The sequence below is a fragment of the Coregonus lavaretus genome, assembly GCF_964263955.1.
Source record: "Coregonus lavaretus genome assembly, chromosome: 10".
NCBI lineage: Eukaryota > Metazoa > Chordata > Actinopteri > Salmoniformes > Salmonidae > Coregonus > Coregonus lavaretus.
The window spans coordinates 11,478,210-11,499,983 of record NC_139997.1 but is presented as its reverse complement, the minus strand read 5'-3'; the positions used below and the strand labels follow the sequence as shown (position 1 = coordinate 11,499,983).

Genomic DNA, 21,774 nt, shown 5'->3' with positions numbered 1-21,774 from the left:
TGTTTTGTACGCTTAGTGTATATTTTAACATGATAACATTATGGTTCTAGATATTATTTGGTTTCCTGAAGGAAGGATCATAATATTATGAATGCCAAACCATAATGATAGGTTTTGGTTCATTAAGTTGAATGGGATAAAATACATGAGCATTTCAAGATGTTATATGGCTGTCCTGGTCTCCGTTTTCCTTAAATTCCTGAGATTATGAGATTTTGAATGATGATCATTAACACAAACCAAAGGTCTCTAAGGACCACATTAATTGTATTACCCACTTTTGGCCAAAAGGTGGCATCATTTTTCTTCTTAGACGATCAGTCAAAGGAAGCTACTTCAATTCACAGTCTATAGTGAACACTTGAGATTAGGATGAATTTTAAATATGTAATGCAATTGGATGTTTTCATGTTTTGTGTGGACACCTTTCATCTAAACTCTCAAAAGGTCAAACTTTATTGGAAAATTTGTATTTGTAAAACAGAACCAGGCCTACTTCAAGGAATAAGTTGATAAAGTTTTTCCTATCACAAAATTAAATAGACCTGTGTGTGTGTGTGCGTGTGTGTGTGGGTGCATGCCGGGACTGTGTGTGAGTGTGTGTGTGTATAAGATGCATTAACTCCTTTTTGTCTACATATATGGGGGTCAGGTTGTTATGCTGTGTCATCATTGTGTTCTGTATGAGAGGGAGCTCAGCAGTAGTCTTCACTGACTCTGTCTCCCCTGCAGGTGGCGCCAGAGAGGCCCTGTGTGTTGCAGCTGCGGGTCCTGGTACGTTTTCCTCCACTGCAGCCTGACCAGGCTGCCCAACACGACCAGTTCCCCTCATCAGGAACACGCTCCACGGGGGTTTTAGTATTCTTATCTGGAGAAGAAAACTGTATTTTCAGCTTGACAGCTTTAACTATATACATAGGACAGTGTGCTTGTGTGCTTGTGCGTGAATACATGCTTGGGCATGCGTGTGTATAAAACGGCTGGCTCCACTCACTGTTATCAGCCTTGACATCCTGGCAGGCCAGACCTTCAAACTGGGGCAGACAGAGACACAGGCACAACCCGTCCAGCAGGGCCAGAGTGCCCCCGTTGTGACAGGGCTTACACTTGCACACGTTGTACTCAGCCTCGTACTCCTGAGTGGCTCTCTGCACGTTAAGCCTCCTGGTGTTGGCATCAGGCATACTCAGTGGGATCAGGGTCTGGATGGGTTCTGGCTACCAGGGGAGACAGACAGGAGGAGAGGAGACTGAACTACTGTAACATTCACTTCATTTCACTTCAGTTCAATTCAATACAACTGAGGAAAACTGAGGGTTGGGATGTGATAGATAATGGCGCCGGAGAAGATGGCTGCCGTTTTACAGCCCTCTAACCAATTGTACTATTATGCGTGTTTTTCCGCGTTATTTGTAATTTATTTTGTACATAATGTTTCTGCCATCGTCTCTTATAACCAAAAAGAGCTTCTGGATATCAGGACAGCGATTACTCACCTCGTATTGGACAAAGATTTTTCTTCAACGAGGCGGCCGCAAAGGATATCCTACAGACACCCGACAAGGCCCAAATCCCTGTCATTCGCATGAGGAAGAGACGGAGATATTGTGGACGTAGGTCGGGGTGCCTTGTAAGGATCCGACGGCGAGCGAGTAAACTGCCTCTCCCATCAATCCTATTTGCCAATCTTCAATCATTTGAGAATAAATGGGATGACCTAAGATTACGGTTATCCTACCAACGGGAAATTAAAAACTGTAATATCTAGGGGTATAACGATTCGTTTTAACAACGATTCGATTTGTATCACGATTCGTGGTTGTCGATACGATTCAAGGACGATATTGGTTCATTTAGAACGATACGATCCGAAACGATTCAGTGACTTGAAATCGATTCAGTAACCTTTTAGCCAAAAATTCAACCAGTGTGACTGAAATAAATACCTGGATACTGGACAGTGCAGGTGAAGTTTCCTAGATTCCTGTTTCTTGTAAGGACCGCAATGGTGGCTTGATAATTTCTCGCTCGTCGGCTTCTCCTCTGTCGTCTGCCATGCTATGTTTTGTTGTCTTTGCACCTTTGCGCTGCTGCTGGCCTGGGGCGATGACGTCACGGATAGGCAGACTGAATCGAGTAATGTTTAAAGCCTTTATCATTAAAAGTGCTAAGAAAAAACATCCATATAAAGTCTGACGTGCTTAAATCCAATGGGTTATTTCCTAGTATCGATACAATCTATTTATTACATTTTAAAACGATGTTAGATTGATATATGTTGTCCAAAAGGCCAACTCGCCGAGCACAGATCGATGTAGTTGGATCATAGGAATATAAATCGATACATCGATGTAGTAAATGGATCGTTACACCTCTAGTAATATCTTATGTTTCACAGAGTCGTGGCTGAATGACGACATGGACAACATACAGCTAGCGGGCTATACGCTACATCGGCAGGATAGAACGGCTGACTCCGGTAAGACAAGGGGTGGCGGTCTGTGTACATTTGTAAACAACAGCTGGTGCACAAAATCAAATACTAAGGAAGTCTCTAGGTTTTGCTGGCCTGAGGTAGAGTATCTTATGATAAGCTGTAGACCACACTATTTACCAAGAGAGTTTTCATCTATATGTTTCATAGCTGTCTATTTACCACCACAAACCAATGCTGGCATTAAGATTGCACTGAATGAGCTGTATAAGGCCATAAGTCAACAGGAAAACGCTCATCCAGAGCCAGCGCTCCTAGTGGCTGGGGACTTTAATGCAGGGAAACTTAAATCCATTTTACCTAATTTCTATCAGCATGTTAAATGTGCAACCAGAGGGAAAAAAAACTCTAGACCACCTTTACTCCACACACTGAGACGCATACAAAGCTCTCCCTCGCCCTCCATTTGGCAAATCTGACCATAATTCTATCCTCCTGATTCCTGCTTATAAGCAAAAACTAAAGCAGGAAGCACCAGTGACTTGGTTAAGCAATCAGATGACGCAGATGCTAAGCTACAGGACTGTTTTGCTAGCACAGACTGGAACATGTTCCGGGATTCTTCAGATAGCATTGAGGAGTACACCACATCAGTCACTGGCTTCATCAATAAATGCATCGATGATGTCGTCCCCACAGTGACCGTACGTACATACCCCAACCAGAAGCCATGGATTACAGGAAACATCCGCACTGAGCTAAAGGGTAGAGCTGCCGCTTTCAAGGAGCGGGACTCTAACCCGGACACTTATAGGAAATCCCGCTATGCCCTCCGACGAACCATCAAACAGGCAAAGAGTCAATACAGGACTAAGATTGAATCGTACTACACCGGCTCTGACGCTCGTCGGATGTGGCAGGGCTTGAAAACTATTACAGACTACGAAGGGAAGCACAGCCGCGAGCTGCCCAGTGACACAAGACTTCCAGACGAGCTAAACCACTTCTATGCTCGCTTCGAGGCAAGCATGCATGAGAGCACCAGCTGTTCCGGATGACTATGTGATCACGCTCTCCGTAGCCGATGTGAGAAAGACTTTTAAGCAGGTCAACATTCACAAGGCCGCAGGGCCAGACGGAATACCAGGACGTGTACTCCGAGCATGTGCTGACCAACTGGCAAGTGTCTTCACTGACATTTTCAACATGTCCCTGACTGAGTCTGTAATACCAACATGTTTCAAGCAGACCACCATAGTCCCCGTGTCCAAGGACACTAAGATAACCTGCCTAAATGACTACCGACCCGTAGCACTGACGTCTGTAGCCATGAAGTGCTTTGAAAGGCTGGTCATGGCTCACATCAACACCATTATCCCAGAAACCCTAGACCCACTCCAATTTGCATACCGCCCCAACAGATCCACAGATGATGCAATCTCTATTGCACTCCACACTGCCCTTTCCCACCTGGACAAGAGGAACACCTACGTGAGAATGCTATTCATTGATTACAGCTCAGCATTCAACACCATAGTGCCCTCAAAGCTCATCACTAAGCTAAGGATCCTGAGACTAAACACCTCCCTCTGCAACTGGATCCTGGACTTCCTGACGGGCCGCCCCCAGGTAGTAAGGGTAGGTAACAACACATCTGCCACACTGATCCTCAGCAGAGGGGCCCCTCAGGGGTGCGTGCTCAGTCCCCTCCTGTACTCCCTGTTCACCCATGACTGAATGACCAGGCACGACTCCAACACCATCATTAAGTTTGCCGACGACACAACAGTGGTAGGCCTGATCACCGACAACGATGAGACAGCCCATAGGGAGGAGGTCAGAGACCTGGCCGTGTGGTGCCAGGATAACAACCTCTCCCTCAACATGACCAAGACAAAGGAGATGATTGTGGACTACAGGAAAAAAAAAGAGGACTGAGCACGCCCCCATTCTCATCGACGGGGCTGTAGTGGAACAGGTTGAGAGCTTCAAGTTCCTTGATGTCCACATCACCAACGAACTATCATGGTTCAAACACACCAAGACAGTGGTGAAGAGGGCATGACAAAGCCTATTCCCCCTCAGGAGACTGAAAAGATTTGGCATGGGTCCTCAGATCCTCCAAAAATTGTACAGCTGCACCATCGAGAGCATCCTGACTGGTTGCATCACTGCCTGGTATGGCAACTGCTTGGCCTCCGACCGCAAGGCACTACAGAGGGTAGTGCGTATGGCCCAGTACATCACTGGGGCCAAGCTTCCTGCCATCCAGGACCTCTATACCAGGCGGTGTCAGAGGAAGGCCCTCAAAATTGTCAAAGACTCCAGCCACCCTAGTCATAGACTGTTCTCTCTGCTACCGCACGGCAAGCGGTACCGGAGTGCCAAGTCTAGGTCCAAAAGACTTCTCAACAGCTTCTACCCCCAAGCCATAAGACTCCTGAACAGTTAACCATGGCTACCCGGACTATTTGCACTGCCCCCCACCCCATCTTTTTACGCTGCTGCTACTCTGTTAATTATTTATGCATAGTCACTTTAACTCTACCCACATGTACATATTACTTAAACTACCTCAACTAGCCGGTGCCCCCGCACATTGACTCTGCACCGGTACCCCCCCTGCATATATAGCCTCCCTACTGTCTTTTTCTTCTCAACACTTTTTTGTTGTTGTTTTATTTTACTTTTTTTATTTAAAATAAATGCACTGTTGGTTAAGGGCTGTAAGTAAGCATTTCACTGTAATGTCTGCACCTGTTGTATTCGGCGCATGTGCCAAATAACATTTTATTTTATTTTATTTTATTTGAACTGGAGACAAGTGGGAGTGGAGTTGCTGGGCGGGGGATAGAATGACGGTCAAAGATGAAAGTAAAAAATGAAGTCAAAATAAACAAAAAAATAGTAAGTTTGAATGACACTGAAGGGCAATGCTGATACATCTAATGCCTGTTTGCCTGAGGCTGATGCTGCGCAGGTGCTTGTACGAGTGTACACATCCATATACACTCACTCGCATTCAAACCCACACGTGCACACGCACGGACACACACACACATACACAGATGTAAATAGTGCCACACATGCACTGAAACATATACAGTTGGCCTTGCTGTTATGATTTTCGTTGTCCTTGATGTATTTTGTTTTTGTGTTGTTGTTTTCTGTTTTCCTGTTTTTCTCTTTTTTCTCTTTTGTTCATTTTGTTGGTTGTTGGTGCATTGGAGGATGGTGGCTTGGGGGGGGGTAATGGAGGGTGAGGTTTTGTTTGTTTTTGTTTTTCTCGGGGGGGGGGGGGGGGGTGGTGTTCTCTGATGGTCTCGGGGCAGCTCTCGGGGGACTGTGGGGGGATCTTGGATGGTTGGTGGCCTGGCAGTTGGGAGCTTGGGCTGGTGGCCGATAGGTTGCGGGTTCGGGTCCCCGTTTTGACTTGGTGGGAGATCTGTTGACGTGCCCTTGGGCGGGGCGCTTGACCCTGGTTGCCCCTGTCGGTCACTCTGGACGGGGGACGGTTAGATGACTGAATGTAATGTAAATGTTGAGCGGCTTCACTGCAAGTAGATTGTATGTTTTAATATAAACTCAGCAAAAAAAGAAACGTCCTCTAACTGTCACCTGCATTTATTTTCAGCAAACTTAACGTGTAAATATTTGTATGAACATAACAAGATTCAACAACTGAGACATAAACTGAACAAGTTTGACAGACATGTGACTAACAGAAATTGAATAATGTGTCCCTGAACAAAGGGGGGATCGAAATCAAAAGTAACAGTCAGTATCTGGTGTGGCCACCAGCTGCATTAAGTACTGCAGTGCATCTCCTCCTCATGGACTGCACCAGATTTGCCAGTTCTTGCTGTGAGATGTTACCCCACTCTTCCACCAAGGCACCTGCAAGTTCCCAGACATTTCTGGGGGGATTGGCCCTAGCCCTCACCCTCCGATCCAACAAGTCCCAGACGTGCTCAATGGGATTGAAATCCGGGCTCTTCGGTGGCCATGGCAGAACACTGACATTCCTGTCTTGCAGGAAATCACGCACAGAACGAGCAGTACGGCTCATCATGTCAGGATGAGCCTGCAGGAAGGGTACCACATGAGGGAGGAGGATGTATTCCCTGTAACGCACAGACAGCGTTGAGATTGCCTGCAATGACAACAAGCTCAGTCGTCCGATGATGCTGTGACACACCGCCCCAGACCATGACGGACCCTCCACCTCCAAATCGATCCCGCTCCAGAGTACCGGACTCGGTGTAACGCTCATTCCTTCGACGATAAACGCGAATCCGACCATCACCCCCGGTGAGACAAAACCGCGACTCGTCAGCGAAGAGCACATTTAGCCAGTCCTGTCTGGTCCAGCGACGGTGGGTTTGTGCCCATAGCCGGTGATGTCTGGTGAGGACCTGCCTTACAACAGGCTTACAAGCCCTCATTTCAGCCTCTCTCAGCCTATTGCGGACAGTCTGAGCACTGATGGAGGGATTGTGTGTTCCTGGTGTAACTCGGGCAGTTGTTGTTGCCATCCTGTACCTGTCCCACAGGTGTGATGTTCGGATGTACCGATCCTGTGCAGGTGTTGTTACACGTGGTCTGTCTGTCCTGTTTCCCTGAAGCGCTGTCTTAGGCGTCTCACAGTATGGACATTGCAATTTATTGCCCTGGCCACATCTGCAGTCCTCATGCCTCCTTGCAGCATGCCTAAGGCACGTTCACGCAGATGAGCAGGGACCCTGGGCATCTTTCTTTTGGTGTTTTTCAGAGTCAGTAGAAAGGCCTCTTTAGTGTCCTAAGTTTTCATAACTGTGACCTTAATTGCCTACCGTCTGTAAGCTGTTAGTGTCTTAACAACCGTTCCACAGGTGCATGTTCATTAATTGTTTATGGTTCATTGAACAAGCATGGGAAACAGAGTTTAAACGCTTCACAATGAAGATCTGTGAAGTTATTTGGATTTTTACGAATGATCTTTGAAAGACGGTCCTGTTTCTTTTTTTGCTGAGTTTATATGTATTTTTTTATACAAAAATAAAATACAACTTTACCAATCCCCCTTTTGGGCAATGTAACAACTCCTTTCAGATCTACATAGTGTTTATAGGAATGAGGCAGCATGGGATGGGTTTGGAATTGGGCCCTTACCTCACTGCTGAGGAGTGCAGGGGCATCGCCCACTGTCCGGGCCCAGTTCTGATAGGTCTGTATGTCCATTAGCCCCTCCTTCTTTATCTGGGTTCTCATGGCGACAGCGGTCTCCAGGGTTCCGCCCCTGACTGCAGTAATCACCTTATCTACCAGCGCCTTGCCCTCCTTCTCATCTGTGGATACAGAGCCATAGCAATCAGGAAGGAGGGTGTGTGTTTTGTGTGTGTGTGTGTGTGTGGCTTGCCTCTGAAACTAAGCAGGGTTGCTAAGGGTTGGTTCTGGTCGGTCCCTGGATGGGAGACCAGATGCTGCTGGAAGTGGTGTTGGAGGGCCAGTACGAGACACTCTTTCCTCTGGTCAAAAAAAATGATGATACCCTAATGCCCCAGGGCAGTGATTGGGGACATTGCCCTGTGTAGGGTGCTGTCTTTCAGATGGGACGTTAAACGGGTGTCGTGACTCTCTGTGGTCACTAAAGATCCCATGGCACTTATCGGAAGAGTAGGGGTGTTAACCCCGGTGTCCTGGCTAAATTCCCAACCTGTTCCTCAACCATCATGGCCACCTAATCATCCCCAGCTTCCAATTGGCTCATTCATCCCCCCTCCTCTCCTCTCTAACTATTCCCCAGGTCGTTGCTGTAATTGAGAATGTGTTCTTAGTCAACTTACCTGGTAAAATAAGGGTAAAATAAATAGATAAACTGTATGTTTGTGTTAACATTGTTTTAACAGACCTGTGTTTGTATTGGTAATGTCTTTACAGTGTCCCGGTCTGATGTGGGCATCTCCTCCAATCCCGATGTTAGTGTCAAAGTTTGCTGTTACTCCAACTTTAATGCATTCCTGGATTTTTTTCTCAGTCACCTCTATAGGAGAGACAACATTGCTTAAACATCACATACGGACATCACTGCAAACAGGAGAGGTTTCAATATGGTCACATTTCATTCATTTTCCCAAATCATTATAAAAAAACATTAATATGGAAACCAAATACTTTCTCTCTGATCCTCAATGCAATGTTGGGCTGTTTTGAATAAGAGCCCTAGCTAGTTTTGATATGACATGTATCAGTGGTAGCATCTTAAAGGTCCAGTGCAGTCAAAATTTAGTTTTTCTGTGTTTTATATCATATTATACAACAGCTGATGAAATGAATACTGTAAAAGTGTGATTTATTTTAATCAGATGGGACTTGCGAAACAAAAGTCCTGACTTTAAATCTTCCTCATACTTATCTTCTTATTAATCTCCTGCACGCCACCCTGTTTAAGCTAGAAATGCCATTCAAACTTTAAAATGTGCAGACTGGTCTAGAATAGTGTGCTTGCATACAACGTTTTGTTTAAGTACCTGCTTCAACAACATTTTCTGTAACCTTTTATAAACAACTGACATTTTGACCACTTTCCGAACAAGTTAGACAAGAAGTTAGAGGGTATGACATCTTCGTCTACTCGTCTGCTATTTAAATCTGTCCGCGTAACCAAAATATCCGCTACGGATCTAACAATACAGCTGTTTTAGTAACCGCATGAACCATTTTTCCCCAACTTTTTCCAAACAACTGATGTTTTAACCACTTTCAGAACAAGTTAGACAAAAACTTAGAGGGTACGACATCTTGGTCCACTTCTCTGCTATTCAAATCTGGAAATAAGAACATAAATATCTACTACCAGTCAAGAGGTACAGCTGTTTTAGTAACCACATCAACTCATTTAGCTAACTTCCCACAGTTGAATTAACTGCCATGGAACTTTTCTGAACTTTCAAATGATAACAATGGGGAGCACATTCTAAGCATGAGACAATGAGTAAACATTGTGACTTCTGACACTAATCAGCTATCTTGACCACTTTTCCCAACAACGTGTCGTAGACAAAAACTTAAAGGGTATGGTACCTTGGTCTACTTCTCTGATATTCAAATCTGAAATCAGAATAGCAATAACTACTACCACACACACACCTTCAACCATACATTCATTCTATTATCATACCAATCAGTCCAACTTAACTTAACTTTTATTTTAACAGTTTAATCCTTTGATTTTAGAAATGAATATATGTTAGAAGTGAGGGATAAAAGCTTGGGATAAAATATATTTTTGACATTTAATGTATGTTAGAAGTGAGGGATAAAAGCTTGGGATAAAATATATTTTTGACCTTTAATGTATGTTAGAAGTGAGGGATAAAATATATTTTTGACATTTCATGTATGTTAGAAGCTTGGGATAAAAGCTTGCGATAAAATATAGTTTGGACATTTAATGTATGTTAGAAGCTTGGGATAAAATATATTTTGGACATTTCTTTTCAACTTCAACAATGCCTCCTTGTTTTCTGTACTCTATTATTACAGTTGTCATATTCTGTGTTATTCTATTAAGATAGTGTCTAAAAGTGTAGTAGGCTAGTCTGAGTGTAGTTATTTGTGATGAAATATAATTTGATCTAACTGCCCCACAATCCAAAGCAATAAGGTTGATAGTGTAGTATATCAAAGTAATCAGACCAATCATTTTACTAAATTTAACTTTGACTATATTTAACTTCTTGGCTTAAGTAAAACATTTTAAACTTCTTACACTACCACAAAAATACTTGTAAAGAGTTAAAGCAAGTCCCATCAATTTTACTTCATGGAAAATTACCATCTAGTTTCCTGATAGTTGCTGGTCAAAAATACACTCTACACAGGACCTTCTAATCAGCAGGTTTGCATTGGATCACCGCAGCTAGCTAGCTGCAACCAAATGGACGTTGTTGTTGGCTAATCATCCTTGAGCTAGCCTAGAGCCAGGCACATCACCCGGCTATCTACCTCTCTGTCAACCGGACGGGACCTCCTAGTGTTGACCCGGAGCCCCCCGATCCAAAACTCGTCTGATGTGGTTACAACAGGCTTCCCGTTACGACGTCGACCACGAAGATCCATCTGCTAGCCCTGGCCCGCTAGCACACGCTAGCCATGGCCTCTTGCTCGCCAGTGCTATATCAACCCCCGAACTCTACTATTGCTGTTCACCGGACCTTATGATAACTCAGCTACACAGCTGATGCTTGCTGGACTGTTCCTTTTTACGGTACCGCATCATGTTTATGCTTAGCCATTACCAGCTGTTGTCTTAGCTCTCTCGAATAACACCTGTGATTGCTTTATGCCTCTCTCCCATGGCAATATGCCTTGCTTATTGCTGTTTCGGTTATTTCTTATTGTACTATTTCACTGTAGATCCCCCAGCCCAGCTCAACCTGCCTTAGATAGCTCCTTTGTCCCACCCCCAATACACGCGGAGACCGACTCAATCGGTGCCTCCAGTGATGCTATCTCTTTCATCGTTACCCAACGCTTAGGTTTACCTCCACTGTACTCATAATCTTCCATATCCTTGCCTGTACATAATGCCCTGAATCTATTCTACAACGCCCAGAAATCTGCCCCTTTTTTCTCTGTACCCAACGCACTAGAAGACCAGTTCTTAAAGCCTTTAGCCGTATCCTTATTCTACTCCTCCTCTGTTCATCTGGTGATGTAGAGGTTAACCCAGGCCCTGTAGCCCCCAGTATCACTCCTGCTCCCCAGGCGTTATCATTTGTTGACTTCTGTAACTGTAAAAGCCTTGGTTTCTTGCACGTTAACATTCGAAGCTTCCTCCCTAAGTTTGAGATATTGACTGCGTTAGCACACTTCGCCAACCCTGATGTTCTAGCAGTGTCTGAATCCTGGCTTAGGAAGGCCACCAAAAATTCAGAAATGTCCATCCCCAACTACAACATTTTCCGTCTCGATAGAACTGCCAAAGGGGGTGGGGTTGCAATCTAATGTAGAGATAGCCTGCAGAGCTCTATCGTATTATCCAGGTCTGTGCCCAAACAGTTTGAGCTTCTACTTCTAATAATCCACCTTTCCAGAAATAAGTCTCTCACTGTTGCCGCTTGCTACAGACCCCCCTCAGCCCCGAGCTGTGCCCTGGACACCATATGTGAACTGATTGCCCCCCATCTATCCTCAGAGTTTGTACTGCTTGGTGACCTAAACTGGGATATGCTTAACACCCCGGCCAACCTACAATCTAAACTAGATGCCCTCAATCTCACACAAATTATCAATGAACCTACCAGGTACAACCCTAAATCTGTAAACATGGGCACCCTCATAGATATCATCCTGACAAATTTACCCTCTAAATACTTCAACCAGGATCTCAGCGATCACTGCCTTATTGCCTGCGTCCGTAATGGGTCCGCGGTCAAACGACCACCCCTCATCACTGTCAAACGGTCCCTAAAACACTTTAGCGAGCAGGCCTTTCTAATTGACCTGGCCCGGGTATCCTGGATGGATATTGACCTCTTTCCGTCAGTAGAGGATGCCTGGTTGTTCTTTAAAAGTGCTTTCCTCTCAATCTTAAATAAGCATGCCCCATTCAAAAAATTCAGAACTAAGAACAGATATAGCCCCTGGTTCTCCTCAGACTTGACTGCCCTTGACCAGCACAAAAACATCCTGTGGCGTACTGCATTAGCATCGAACAGCCCCCACGATATGCAACTTTTTAGGAAAGTCAGGAACCAATATACACAATCAGTTAGGAAAGCAAAGGCTAGCTTGTTCAAACAGAAATGTGCATCCTGTAGCACTAACTCCAAAAAGTTTTGGGACACTGTAAAGTCCATGGAAAATAAGAGCAGCTCCTCCCAACTGCCCACTGCACGGAGGCTAGGAAACACTGTCACCACCATAATAACCACAATAATTGAGAATTTCAACAAGCATTTTGTTACGGCTGGCCATGCTTTCCACTCTCCGCTGCAACTTGCCCATGCCCCCCCTGCTTCTCCTTCACACAAATTTAGACAGCTGATGTTCTGAAAGAGCTGAAAAATCTGGACCCCTACAAATCAGCTGGGCTAGACAATCTCGACCCTTTCTTTCTAAAATTAGCCACCGAAATTGTCGCAACCCCTATTACTAGCCTGTTCAACCTCCCTTTCGTAACGTCTGAGATCCCCAGAGATTGGAAAGCTGCCGCGGTCATCCCTCTCTTCAAAGGGGGTGACACTCTAGATCCAAACTGTTACAGACCTATATCCATCCTGCCCTGCCTTTCGAAAGTATTTGAAAGCCAAGTTAACAAACAGATCACCAACCATTTCAAATCCCACCGTACCTTCTCCGCTATGCAATCCGGTTTCCGAGCTGGTCATGGGTGCACCTCAGCCACGCTCAAGGTCCTAAACCATATTATAACTGCGATCGATAAAAGACAGTACTGCGCAGCCGTCTTTTCATCGACCTGGCCAAGGCATTCTTATTGGCAGACTAAATAGCCTCTGTTTCTCTAATGACTGCCTTGCCTGGTTCACCAACTACTTCTCAGATAGAGTTCAATGTGTCAAATCGGAGGGCCTGTTGTCTGGACCTCTGGCCGTCTCTATGGGGGTGCCACAGGGTTCAGTTCTCGGGCCGACTCTATTCTCTGTGTATATCAATGATGTCACTCTTGCTGGTGACGCTCAGATCCACCTCTATGCGGACGACACCATTTTGTATACATCTGGCCCTTCATTGGACACTGTGTTAACAAACCTCCAAATGAGCTTCAACGCCATACAACACTCCTTCCGTAGCCTCCAACTGCTCTTAAACACTAGTAAAACTAAATGCATGCTCTTCAACCGAACGCTGCTTGCACCCGCCCACACGACTAGAATCACTACTCTCGGCGGGTCTGACCTAGAGTATGTGGACAACTACAAATACCTAGGTGTCTGGTTAGACTGTAAACTCTCCTTCCAGACTCACATTAAGCATCTCCAATCAAAAGTTAGATCTAGAATCGGCTTCCTATTTCGCAACAAAGCCTCCTTCACTCATGCTGCCAAACATGCCCTCGTAAAACGGACTAGCCTACTGATCCTTGACTTCGGCGATGTCATTTACAAAATAGCCTCCAACACTCTACTCAGCAAATTGGATGTAGTCTATCACAGTGTCATCCGTTTTGTCACCAAAGCCCCATATACTACCCACCATTGTGACCTGTACGCTCTTGTTGGCTGGCCCTCACTACATATTCATCGCCAAACCCACTGGCTCCAGGTCATCTATAAATCACTGCTAGGCAAATCCCCGTCTTATCTTAGCTCACTGGTCACCATAGCAACACCCACCTGTAGTCTGCGCTCCAGCAGGTATATCTCACTGGTCATCCCCAAGGCCAACACCTCCTTTGGCCGCCATTCCTTCCAGTTCTCTGCTGCCAATGACTGGAACGAACTGTAAAAATCTCTGAAGCTGGAGACACTTATCTCCCTCACTAACTTTAAGCGTCAGTTGTCAGAGCAGCTTACCGATCATTGCACCTGTACACAGCCATTCTGAAATTAGCCCACCCAACTACCTCATCCCCATATTGTTATTTATTTTGCTAATTTTGCACCCCAGTATCTCTTTTTGCACATCATCTTTTGCACATCTATCATTCCAGTGTTAATACGAAATTGTAACTATTTTGCACTATGGCCTATTTATTGCCTTACCTCCATAACTTACTACGTTCGCACACACTGTATATATATTTTCTGTTGTATTTTTGACTTTATGTTTTGTTTACCACATATGTAACCATATGTAACTCTGTGTTGTTGTTTTTATCGCACTGCTTTATCTTGGCCAGGTCGCAGTTGTAAATGAGAACTTGTTCTCAACTGGCTTACCTGGTTAAATAAAGGTAAAATAAAAATTGGAGGGAGTTTCGGCTTTCCATGGTGATATCACCATGCAGTAAATAGGTTAATAGACCAATAACAAAGAGAGTTCCAAACCTCTCTGCCAATAACAGCTTGCTTTCAGTTTTCCCCTCCCCACTCAGACCACTCCCAGACAGTCCTATAAAAATTATTGGTTGAGAAATAGTTTATTTTGCTAAAAAGTTATTTTTGCAAATTGGAATGGAAATCTATTACAGTAAGGTACTTAATTGTTACCCAGAAATGATCTGATATTGATATAAAAACAGCTGCATTGGGCCTTTAAGAGTGGTGTTGGTAGAAAGACAAAATATGATTTTAAGATTCCTACTTTTGTCCTTGATGTTGTCCTGGTTGAGAACGTAGACCAGCTCGTACTCTCCTCCAGACTTCCCATTCCTGGTGTAGTGAGTCCCATAGTCCTCCAGAAAGCTGCATTCAATTCAATTCAATTCCATTCCAATACATTCCATTCAACTCAACACAAAATACTTTATCCATCCCACAATTGTCCAAGCAGGAGTAGGCAAATACATAAAAATAAATATACAGTACCAGTCAAAAGTTTGGACACACCTATTAATTCAAGGGTTTTTCTTTATTTTTACTATTTTCTCCCTTGTATAATAATAGTGAAGACATCAAAACTATGAAATAACACATATGGAATCAAGTAGTAACCAAAAAAGTTTTGAAAAAATCAAAATATATTTTAGATTTTAGATTCTTCAAAGTAGCCACCCTTTGCCTTGATGACAGCTTTGCACCCTCTTGGCATTCTGTCACGCCCTGGCTCTGGGGACTCTTATATGTTGAGCCAGGGTGTGTAGGGTCTATGTTTTGTGTTCTATGTTCTGTTTCTAGTTCATGTGTTTTCTATGTTGACCGGGGTGGTTCCCAATCAGAGGCAACGTGAATCAGCTGTTGCTTGTTGTCTCTGATTGGGACCCATACTTAGGCAGCCTTTTGTGCACTTGTCATTTGTGGGATCTTGTTCTGTGTAGGTTTGTGTGTTTATGACCGAGGACTTTATGACCGAGGACTTGTTGTTTGTATCGTGTTGCTAAGTACACATTAAAAAGATGTGCGCATATCACGCTGCGCCTTGGTCCACTTTTCATGACAATCGTGACACATTCTCTCAACCAGCTTCACCTGAAATGCTTTTCCAACAGTCTTGAAGGAGTTCCCACATATGCTGAGCACCTGCTGGCAGCTTTTCCTTCACTCTGAGGTCCAACTCATCCCAAACCATCTCAATTGGTTAGAGGTTGGTTGATTGTGGAGGCCAGGTCCTCTGATGCAACACTCCATCACTCTCCTTCTTTGTCAAATAGCCTTTACACAGCCTGGAGGTGTGTTGCGTCATTATCCTTTTGAAAGACAAATGATAGTCCCACTAAGCCCAAACCAGATGGGATGGCATATTGCTGCAGAATACTGTGGTAGCCATGCTGGTTAAGTGTGCCTTGAATTCTAAATAAATCACAGACAGTGTCACCAGCAAAGCACCCCCACACCATCACACCTTCTCCTCCATGCTTCTCGGTGGGAACTACACATGCAGAGATCATCAGTTCACCTACTCTGTGTCTCACAAAGACATGGCGGTTGGAACCAAAAATCTCAAATTTCGACTCCAGATTTCCACCTGTCTAATGTCCATTGCTCCTGTTTCTTGGCCCAAGCAAGTTTCTTCTTATTATTGGTGTCCTTTAGTAGTGGTGTCTGTTACTTGAACTCTGTGAAGCATTTATTTGGGCTGCAGTTTCTGAGGCTGGTAACTCTTTTGAACTTATCCTCTGCAGGAAAGGTAACTCTGTGTCTTTTTAGGGGGTCGATCAGCTTTATTGCAGATAGATTGTAACTACCATCAATGTAATTGTCTGCATCACTTCCAATCCCCTAGGTTTTTATATATATAAAAACTCTGGGTCTTCCTTTCCTGTGCCGGTCCTCATGAGAGTCAGTTTCATCATAGCGCTTGATGGTTTTTGCCACTGCACTTGAAGAAACGTTCAAAGTTCTTGAAATGTTCCATATTGACTGACCTTCATGTCTTAAAGTAATGATGGACTGTCGTTTCTCTTTGCTTATTTTAGCTGTTCTTGCCATAATATGGACTTGGTCTTTAACCAAATAGGGCTATCTTCTGTATACCACCCCTACCTTATCACAATATTTCTGATTGGCTTAAATGCATTAAGAAGGAAATAAATTCTACAAATTAACTTTTAAGAAGGCACACCTGTTAATTGAAATGCATTCCAGGTGACTACCTCATAAAGCCAAGAGTGTGCAAAGCTGTCATCAAGGCAAAGGGTGGATACTTTGAAGAAACTCAAATATAAAATATATTTTGATTTGTTTAACACTTTTTTGGTTACTACATGATTCCATATGTGTTATTTCATAGTTTTGATGTCTTCACTACTATTCTACAAATAGTAAAAATAAAGAAAATCCCTTGAATGAGTAGGTGTGTCCAAACTTTTGACTGGTACTGTATATATAACAATTTACATAAGATATAGTCACAAAAACAATGAGGTAATAGTTTTAAAAACATGTTCTAGTGTAATGATAACAGTCCAACCTGAAGTACTGTCCTTTCTCGTACTCCAGAGGTAGAGACTTGACATGCTCTAGAAACTCCCCGGCCACATGAAGTTCCCGGGAACGCATCCTATAGGTGCTCAGTTGCACACGGCCGTTCACACGCATGAAACTCTTGTTCTAATTGGACAAGGACCCACATCAACCAATAGGAATCGCCATAAGTATTCTGGCACTGCTTTTGGTTGTAATATTATTGTTATGCAACTTTGGGTCCTAGAAAAGACCGTTATAAATGTATTGTTGGTTTATTGTTCAATTAAAATCAGGGAGTTTAAACTCAAAGTCAGCCAAGACATTTTAGACTTCAATCAAAAATAAAGCCATTGTGATTTACAAGATAGATGAAATAAACAAATACAAGTGGACTGAAAGTATATTATCCATGGTGTACACAGAGTGTACACTACAGTATAACGTGAAGCCTACTGTACCTTTATTGTAGTGTACTCCGAGACATCCTTGATCATCTGTGTCTTTTCATACTCAGCGTCTGCCCCTAACCCTCCTGACACAGTCGTGTTGGACTTGGCCATAGACTTCTCTGTGGGGCTGATTTTTAAGTTCAACCCAGCGCTCACAGTCAACTTGGTCTCAGTCATCAGTTCCCTCAGGAGGGTGTATGTGTCCTCATAGATCTCTCTGGAAACGGTCTCCTCTGCTATAGTCTGGGAAAGACCCATGCAGGGGTCAGAGGTCAATCACAAAGGTTTGAATTTGCTGAAGTGTTACATACTGTACTGTCAAATGTTGGAACCCAAAAGCAAATCTCACATGCTCACTTGCCAGCTACTAAACGTTAACAGTCTGTCACGATGTGGGATGGAACTTTGATCAAATATATAGACAACATCATAAAGCCAGAATGGTTTGAGTCAGTTCAATTTAAGAACTGATTTGAAATTACATAAAGATGATTACATAAAGATTATTTGAAATTACAATGCAAGAATTGAAAAGTCACATTTATCAACAGAGCCGTGATTAATCTTAGTCTGAAATCTGAGCCGAATATCTCTGTTTCACTATTGTAATACTGAAGTGAAGGCAGATTCCAGGCTAGGCCTAACTCACCTCATAGTTGAGCACGCCCACGTTCCAAGGCAGCCTGTTGTACTCGTTGTTATTGGTGTTCTTCACCTTGTTGCACACCCCATTGAAGTAGTCGTTGTTGAAGGGGTTTATACGGGGGTCCAGGCCCAAGATGTTGATTCTGTCACAGCATAAAGACATAGACACAGAACTTAAAAGAACACTAATATAATGTAATCTAATATGTATTTCTATGGACATTCTATGTATTCAGTCAGGGACCTGAGTGGCTGCTGGAGAGCATTCAGGAGTAGACCTGAGTTCAAATAGTATTTGTTTTCTTTACTTTGTATCTTTGATTGAGTGTGCATGGAGTCAAGGTTTGCATTTTTGGGACTATTCCATTGATTCCATTGATTCTATTGCGCCAGGCATCCTCAATCAAGTGCAGCTATCATCCTCGTGCCCAAGAAAGGGAATGTAACTGAACTGAATGACTACCGACCCGTAGCACTCACTTCCGTCATCATGCAGTGCTTCGAGTGTCTAGTCAAAGACCTTCACCTCCTCCCTTCCCCGACACACAGTACCCTCTCCAATTCGCCTACCGCCCTGACAGATCCACAAATGACGCAATCACCATTGTACTGCACACTGCCCATCACCCACCTGGACAAAATAAATGCATACAGTATGAGAGGATTCTGTTCATCGACTACAGCTCGGCCTTCAATACCATAGCGCCCTCTAAGCTCATCACAATGCTCACGACCCTGGAATCCAGGCTCTGTCGTAGCCGACCGCGACCGGGAGACGCATGGGGCGGCGCACAATTGGCCCAGCGTCGTCCAGGGTAAGGGAGGGAATGGTTGGCAGGGATGTAGCTCAGTTGGTAGAGCATGGCGTTTGCAACGCCAGGGTTGTGGGTTCGATTCCCATGGGGGGCCAGTATAAAAAAATAAAATAATAAAATAATATATATATATATATATTATTTTTTTTTATGATGTATGCACTCACTAACTGTAAGTCGCTCTGGATAAGAGCGTCTGCTAAATGACTAAAATGTAAATGTAATGCTACTGTGCAGGTGTTTGAGAGGTGATTGCTACTGGACTGTGGTTGTAAGGGAAGTGCTGCTGTGCTCACCCGTATCCTGCAGTCCTGCCCTGTTCGTTGGTGTTGTAAATCTGTGTGCCACAGGGCTTACGGTTGGGCTCACAGTCCTCGTCTGACCCGTCCTCGCAGTCATAGTCTCCATTACACGACAGTCTCAACTTAATACACGCACCTTCACAAAGAGAGGGAGAGACAGAGAGAAACCCAGACAGACAGAAACGTGCATGATCAGTGTATGATGACAGTTTTATGCACTTAATTCACTGTAATAGCACTACTGCAACTGTGTAAATTGTATTATGGTTAACTTTACTTTAGTCCATAGCTGCTCAGAGTAAACAGCCTGCCCTAACCTAAATAATCTACCCACCTTGATGCGCACAGATTCAGCGTCATATTGGATCTGAAAGATGGAGGTACCATAGGCAGACATACTCATGCCTATGACCTAATTGGAAGGTACAGTACCTGATTCACAGGTGAACTCAGTTCTGGAGCACTCAGGGGGCGGGGCCTGTTCACACACATCCTCTGTGTTGCACGCCTGCTGCTCTCCTATTGGCTGTCCACGACAGGGCTTCCCACCGAATTGGCCGTACACCTCCACACTCCGTGAACGGTGCTGCCAACATGACAAAAGAGTTCACACACTTAAGGAGCATAGGAGCATACAAACTTTCACTCATGTTTTTTAAGCCATGAATCATTTGAGACTGACATTTGAGAAAAATTTGAGACTTGGAGGCAAAATTGCTAGTCCCTGTTCTGTATATATTTTTTAAAATCTGAGACTCACCCGTATCTTGGTGCAGTTGTTACAGGGGGTCCACTGAGACCAGCGGCTCCAGACACAGTCCACTGGGTCAGGGGGAGCCACCTTGACCTCCCGAGTGTCCCGTTTGCCTCTATGGGTTACACACACAAGGTTCAGAGCTCAGATTACTAGAACAAGTGACCTCTAATTGTATTTTGTGCAATGAGAGCATAAATGAGAGTAAAGAGAGCATTTTGTGTAAAATAGAGCATACGTACGTTCTGTTTTCATCACCAGACACAGCCACAGCCACGGCACAGAACCCCAGGAGAAGAGCAACAGCTACCTCAGTCCTCATGACGACAGAATGATGAACAGAATGTTGGTCTGTCCTGCTTTATATGTATGGCCTTTCCGTTAATGATTGCAGAACAAATCAATAGTTTGACTGATGGAAAAACACAACCCAGAGTGTAATCTGTGGACTCATGGTAGAGTTACTGGACTATACTCTATTTCACAATTTTTTACCATTATTGTCTGTAGTGTAAATTCAGAGAAAGTGACACTTTTTGCATTTCCATCTACTGTAACCTCTTCAGACATCTATCCAACATATTATCCCAACACATTATATATTTCTGAAATCCTCAAGATGTGTCCTAATCACACAAAAATGACAAATGTTGATATTTTATTCACAGGAGGCATTACACACCCATTTGTGTAAACTGAGCCAAAACCGCATTTTCAGTTTGGGACAGCAGCTTAGATAAACGGGGACACCATTATTACAGTCCAAATTGTACCTCAATGACAGTTTCACTCTTTGTTGTTATATTATCATCTTGAAGATTTCAGAAATGTACAGTTCATTCAGAAAGTATCCAGACCCCTTCTCTTTTTCCACATTTTGTAACGTTACAGCCTCATTCTAAAATTGATAAATGTTTTTTCCTCATCAACAATACCCCATAATGACAAAGCGAAAACAGGTTTTTATAAATTTTAGCAAAAACAGAAATACCTTATTTACATAAGTATTCAGACCCTTTGCTATGAGCCTCGAAATTGAGCTCAGGTGTATCCTGTTTCCATTGATCATCCTTGAGATGTTTCTACAACTTGATTGGTGTCCACCTGTGGTAAATTAAATTGATTGGACATGATTTGGAAAGGCACACACCTGTCTATATAAGGTCCCACAGTTAACAGTGTATGTCAGAGCAAAAACCAAGCCATGAGGTCAAAGGAATTGTCTGTAGAGCTCTGAGACAGGATTGTGTCGAGGCACAGATCTGGGGAAGGGTACCAAAACATTTCTGCAGCAATGAAGGTCCCCAAGAACACAGTGGCCTCCATCATTCTTAAATGGAAGAAGTTCGTAACCACCAAGACTCTTCCTAGAGCTGGCCACCCGGCCAAACTGAGCAATCGGGGGAGAAGGGCCTTGGTGAGGGAGGTGACCAAGAACCCGATGGTCACTCTGACAGAGCTCCAGAGTTCCTCTGTGGAGATGGGAGAACCTTCCAGAAGGACAACCATCTCTGCAGCACTCCACCAATCAGGCCTTTATGGTAGAGTGGCCAGATGGAAGCCACTGCTCAGTTAAAGGCACATGACAGCCCGCTTGCAGTTTGCCAAAAGGCACCTAAAGGACTCAGACCATGAGAAACAAGATTCTCTGGTCTGATGAAACCAAGATTGAACAGAGAGTACAGAGAGATCATTGATGAAAACCTGTTCCAGAGCGCTCAGGACCTCAGACTGGGGCGAAGGTTCACCTTCCAACTGGACAACGACCCTAAGCACACAGCAAAGAAAATGCAGGAGTGGCTTCGGGACTCAAGTCTCTGAATGTCCTTGAGTGACCCAGCCAGAGCCTCGACTTGAACCCGATC

General features: G+C 44.0%; 1 protein-coding gene across 1 annotated transcript; it reads right to left on the bottom strand.

Annotated features, from left to right (window-relative positions):
- Nucleotides 1-433: 433 nt before the first annotated feature.
- On the bottom strand, nucleotides 434-20,259 carry c9 (complement component 9). The gene is made up of 12 exons (XM_084170703.1): nucleotides 20,152-20,259; nucleotides 19,916-20,024; nucleotides 19,588-19,741; nucleotides 19,150-19,291; nucleotides 18,043-18,181; nucleotides 17,403-17,636; nucleotides 16,949-17,088; nucleotides 14,684-14,784; nucleotides 8,325-8,456; nucleotides 7,586-7,761; nucleotides 995-1,217; nucleotides 434-868 (listed from the first exon to the last, which is right to left on the bottom strand). The coding sequence occupies exons 1-12, from the start codon at nucleotides 20,229-20,231 to the stop codon at nucleotides 696-698; spliced, it is 1,803 nt and encodes a 600-aa protein (XP_084026829.1). The 5' UTR covers nucleotides 20,232-20,259; the 3' UTR covers nucleotides 434-695.
- Between the last annotated feature and the right edge of the window lie 1,515 nt (nucleotides 20,260-21,774).

What these genes read in the sequence shown, in the direction of transcription:
- c9 (XM_084170703.1), bottom strand. Translation starts at nt 20,231, where the DNA reads ATGAGGACTGAGGTAGCTGTTGCTCTTCTCCTGGGGTTCTGTGCCGTG. An exon ending in TCTGGTGATGAAAACAGAAC is followed by an intron (nt 20,025 to 20,151) that starts GTACGTATGCTC and finishes TGTAACCCATAG; the next exon opens with AGGCAAACGGGACACTCGGG. An exon ending in TGGGCGTGCTCAACTATGAG is followed by an intron (nt 17,637 to 18,042) that starts GTGAGTTAGGCC and finishes GGTCTTTCCCAG; the next exon opens with ACTATAGCAGAGGAGACCGT.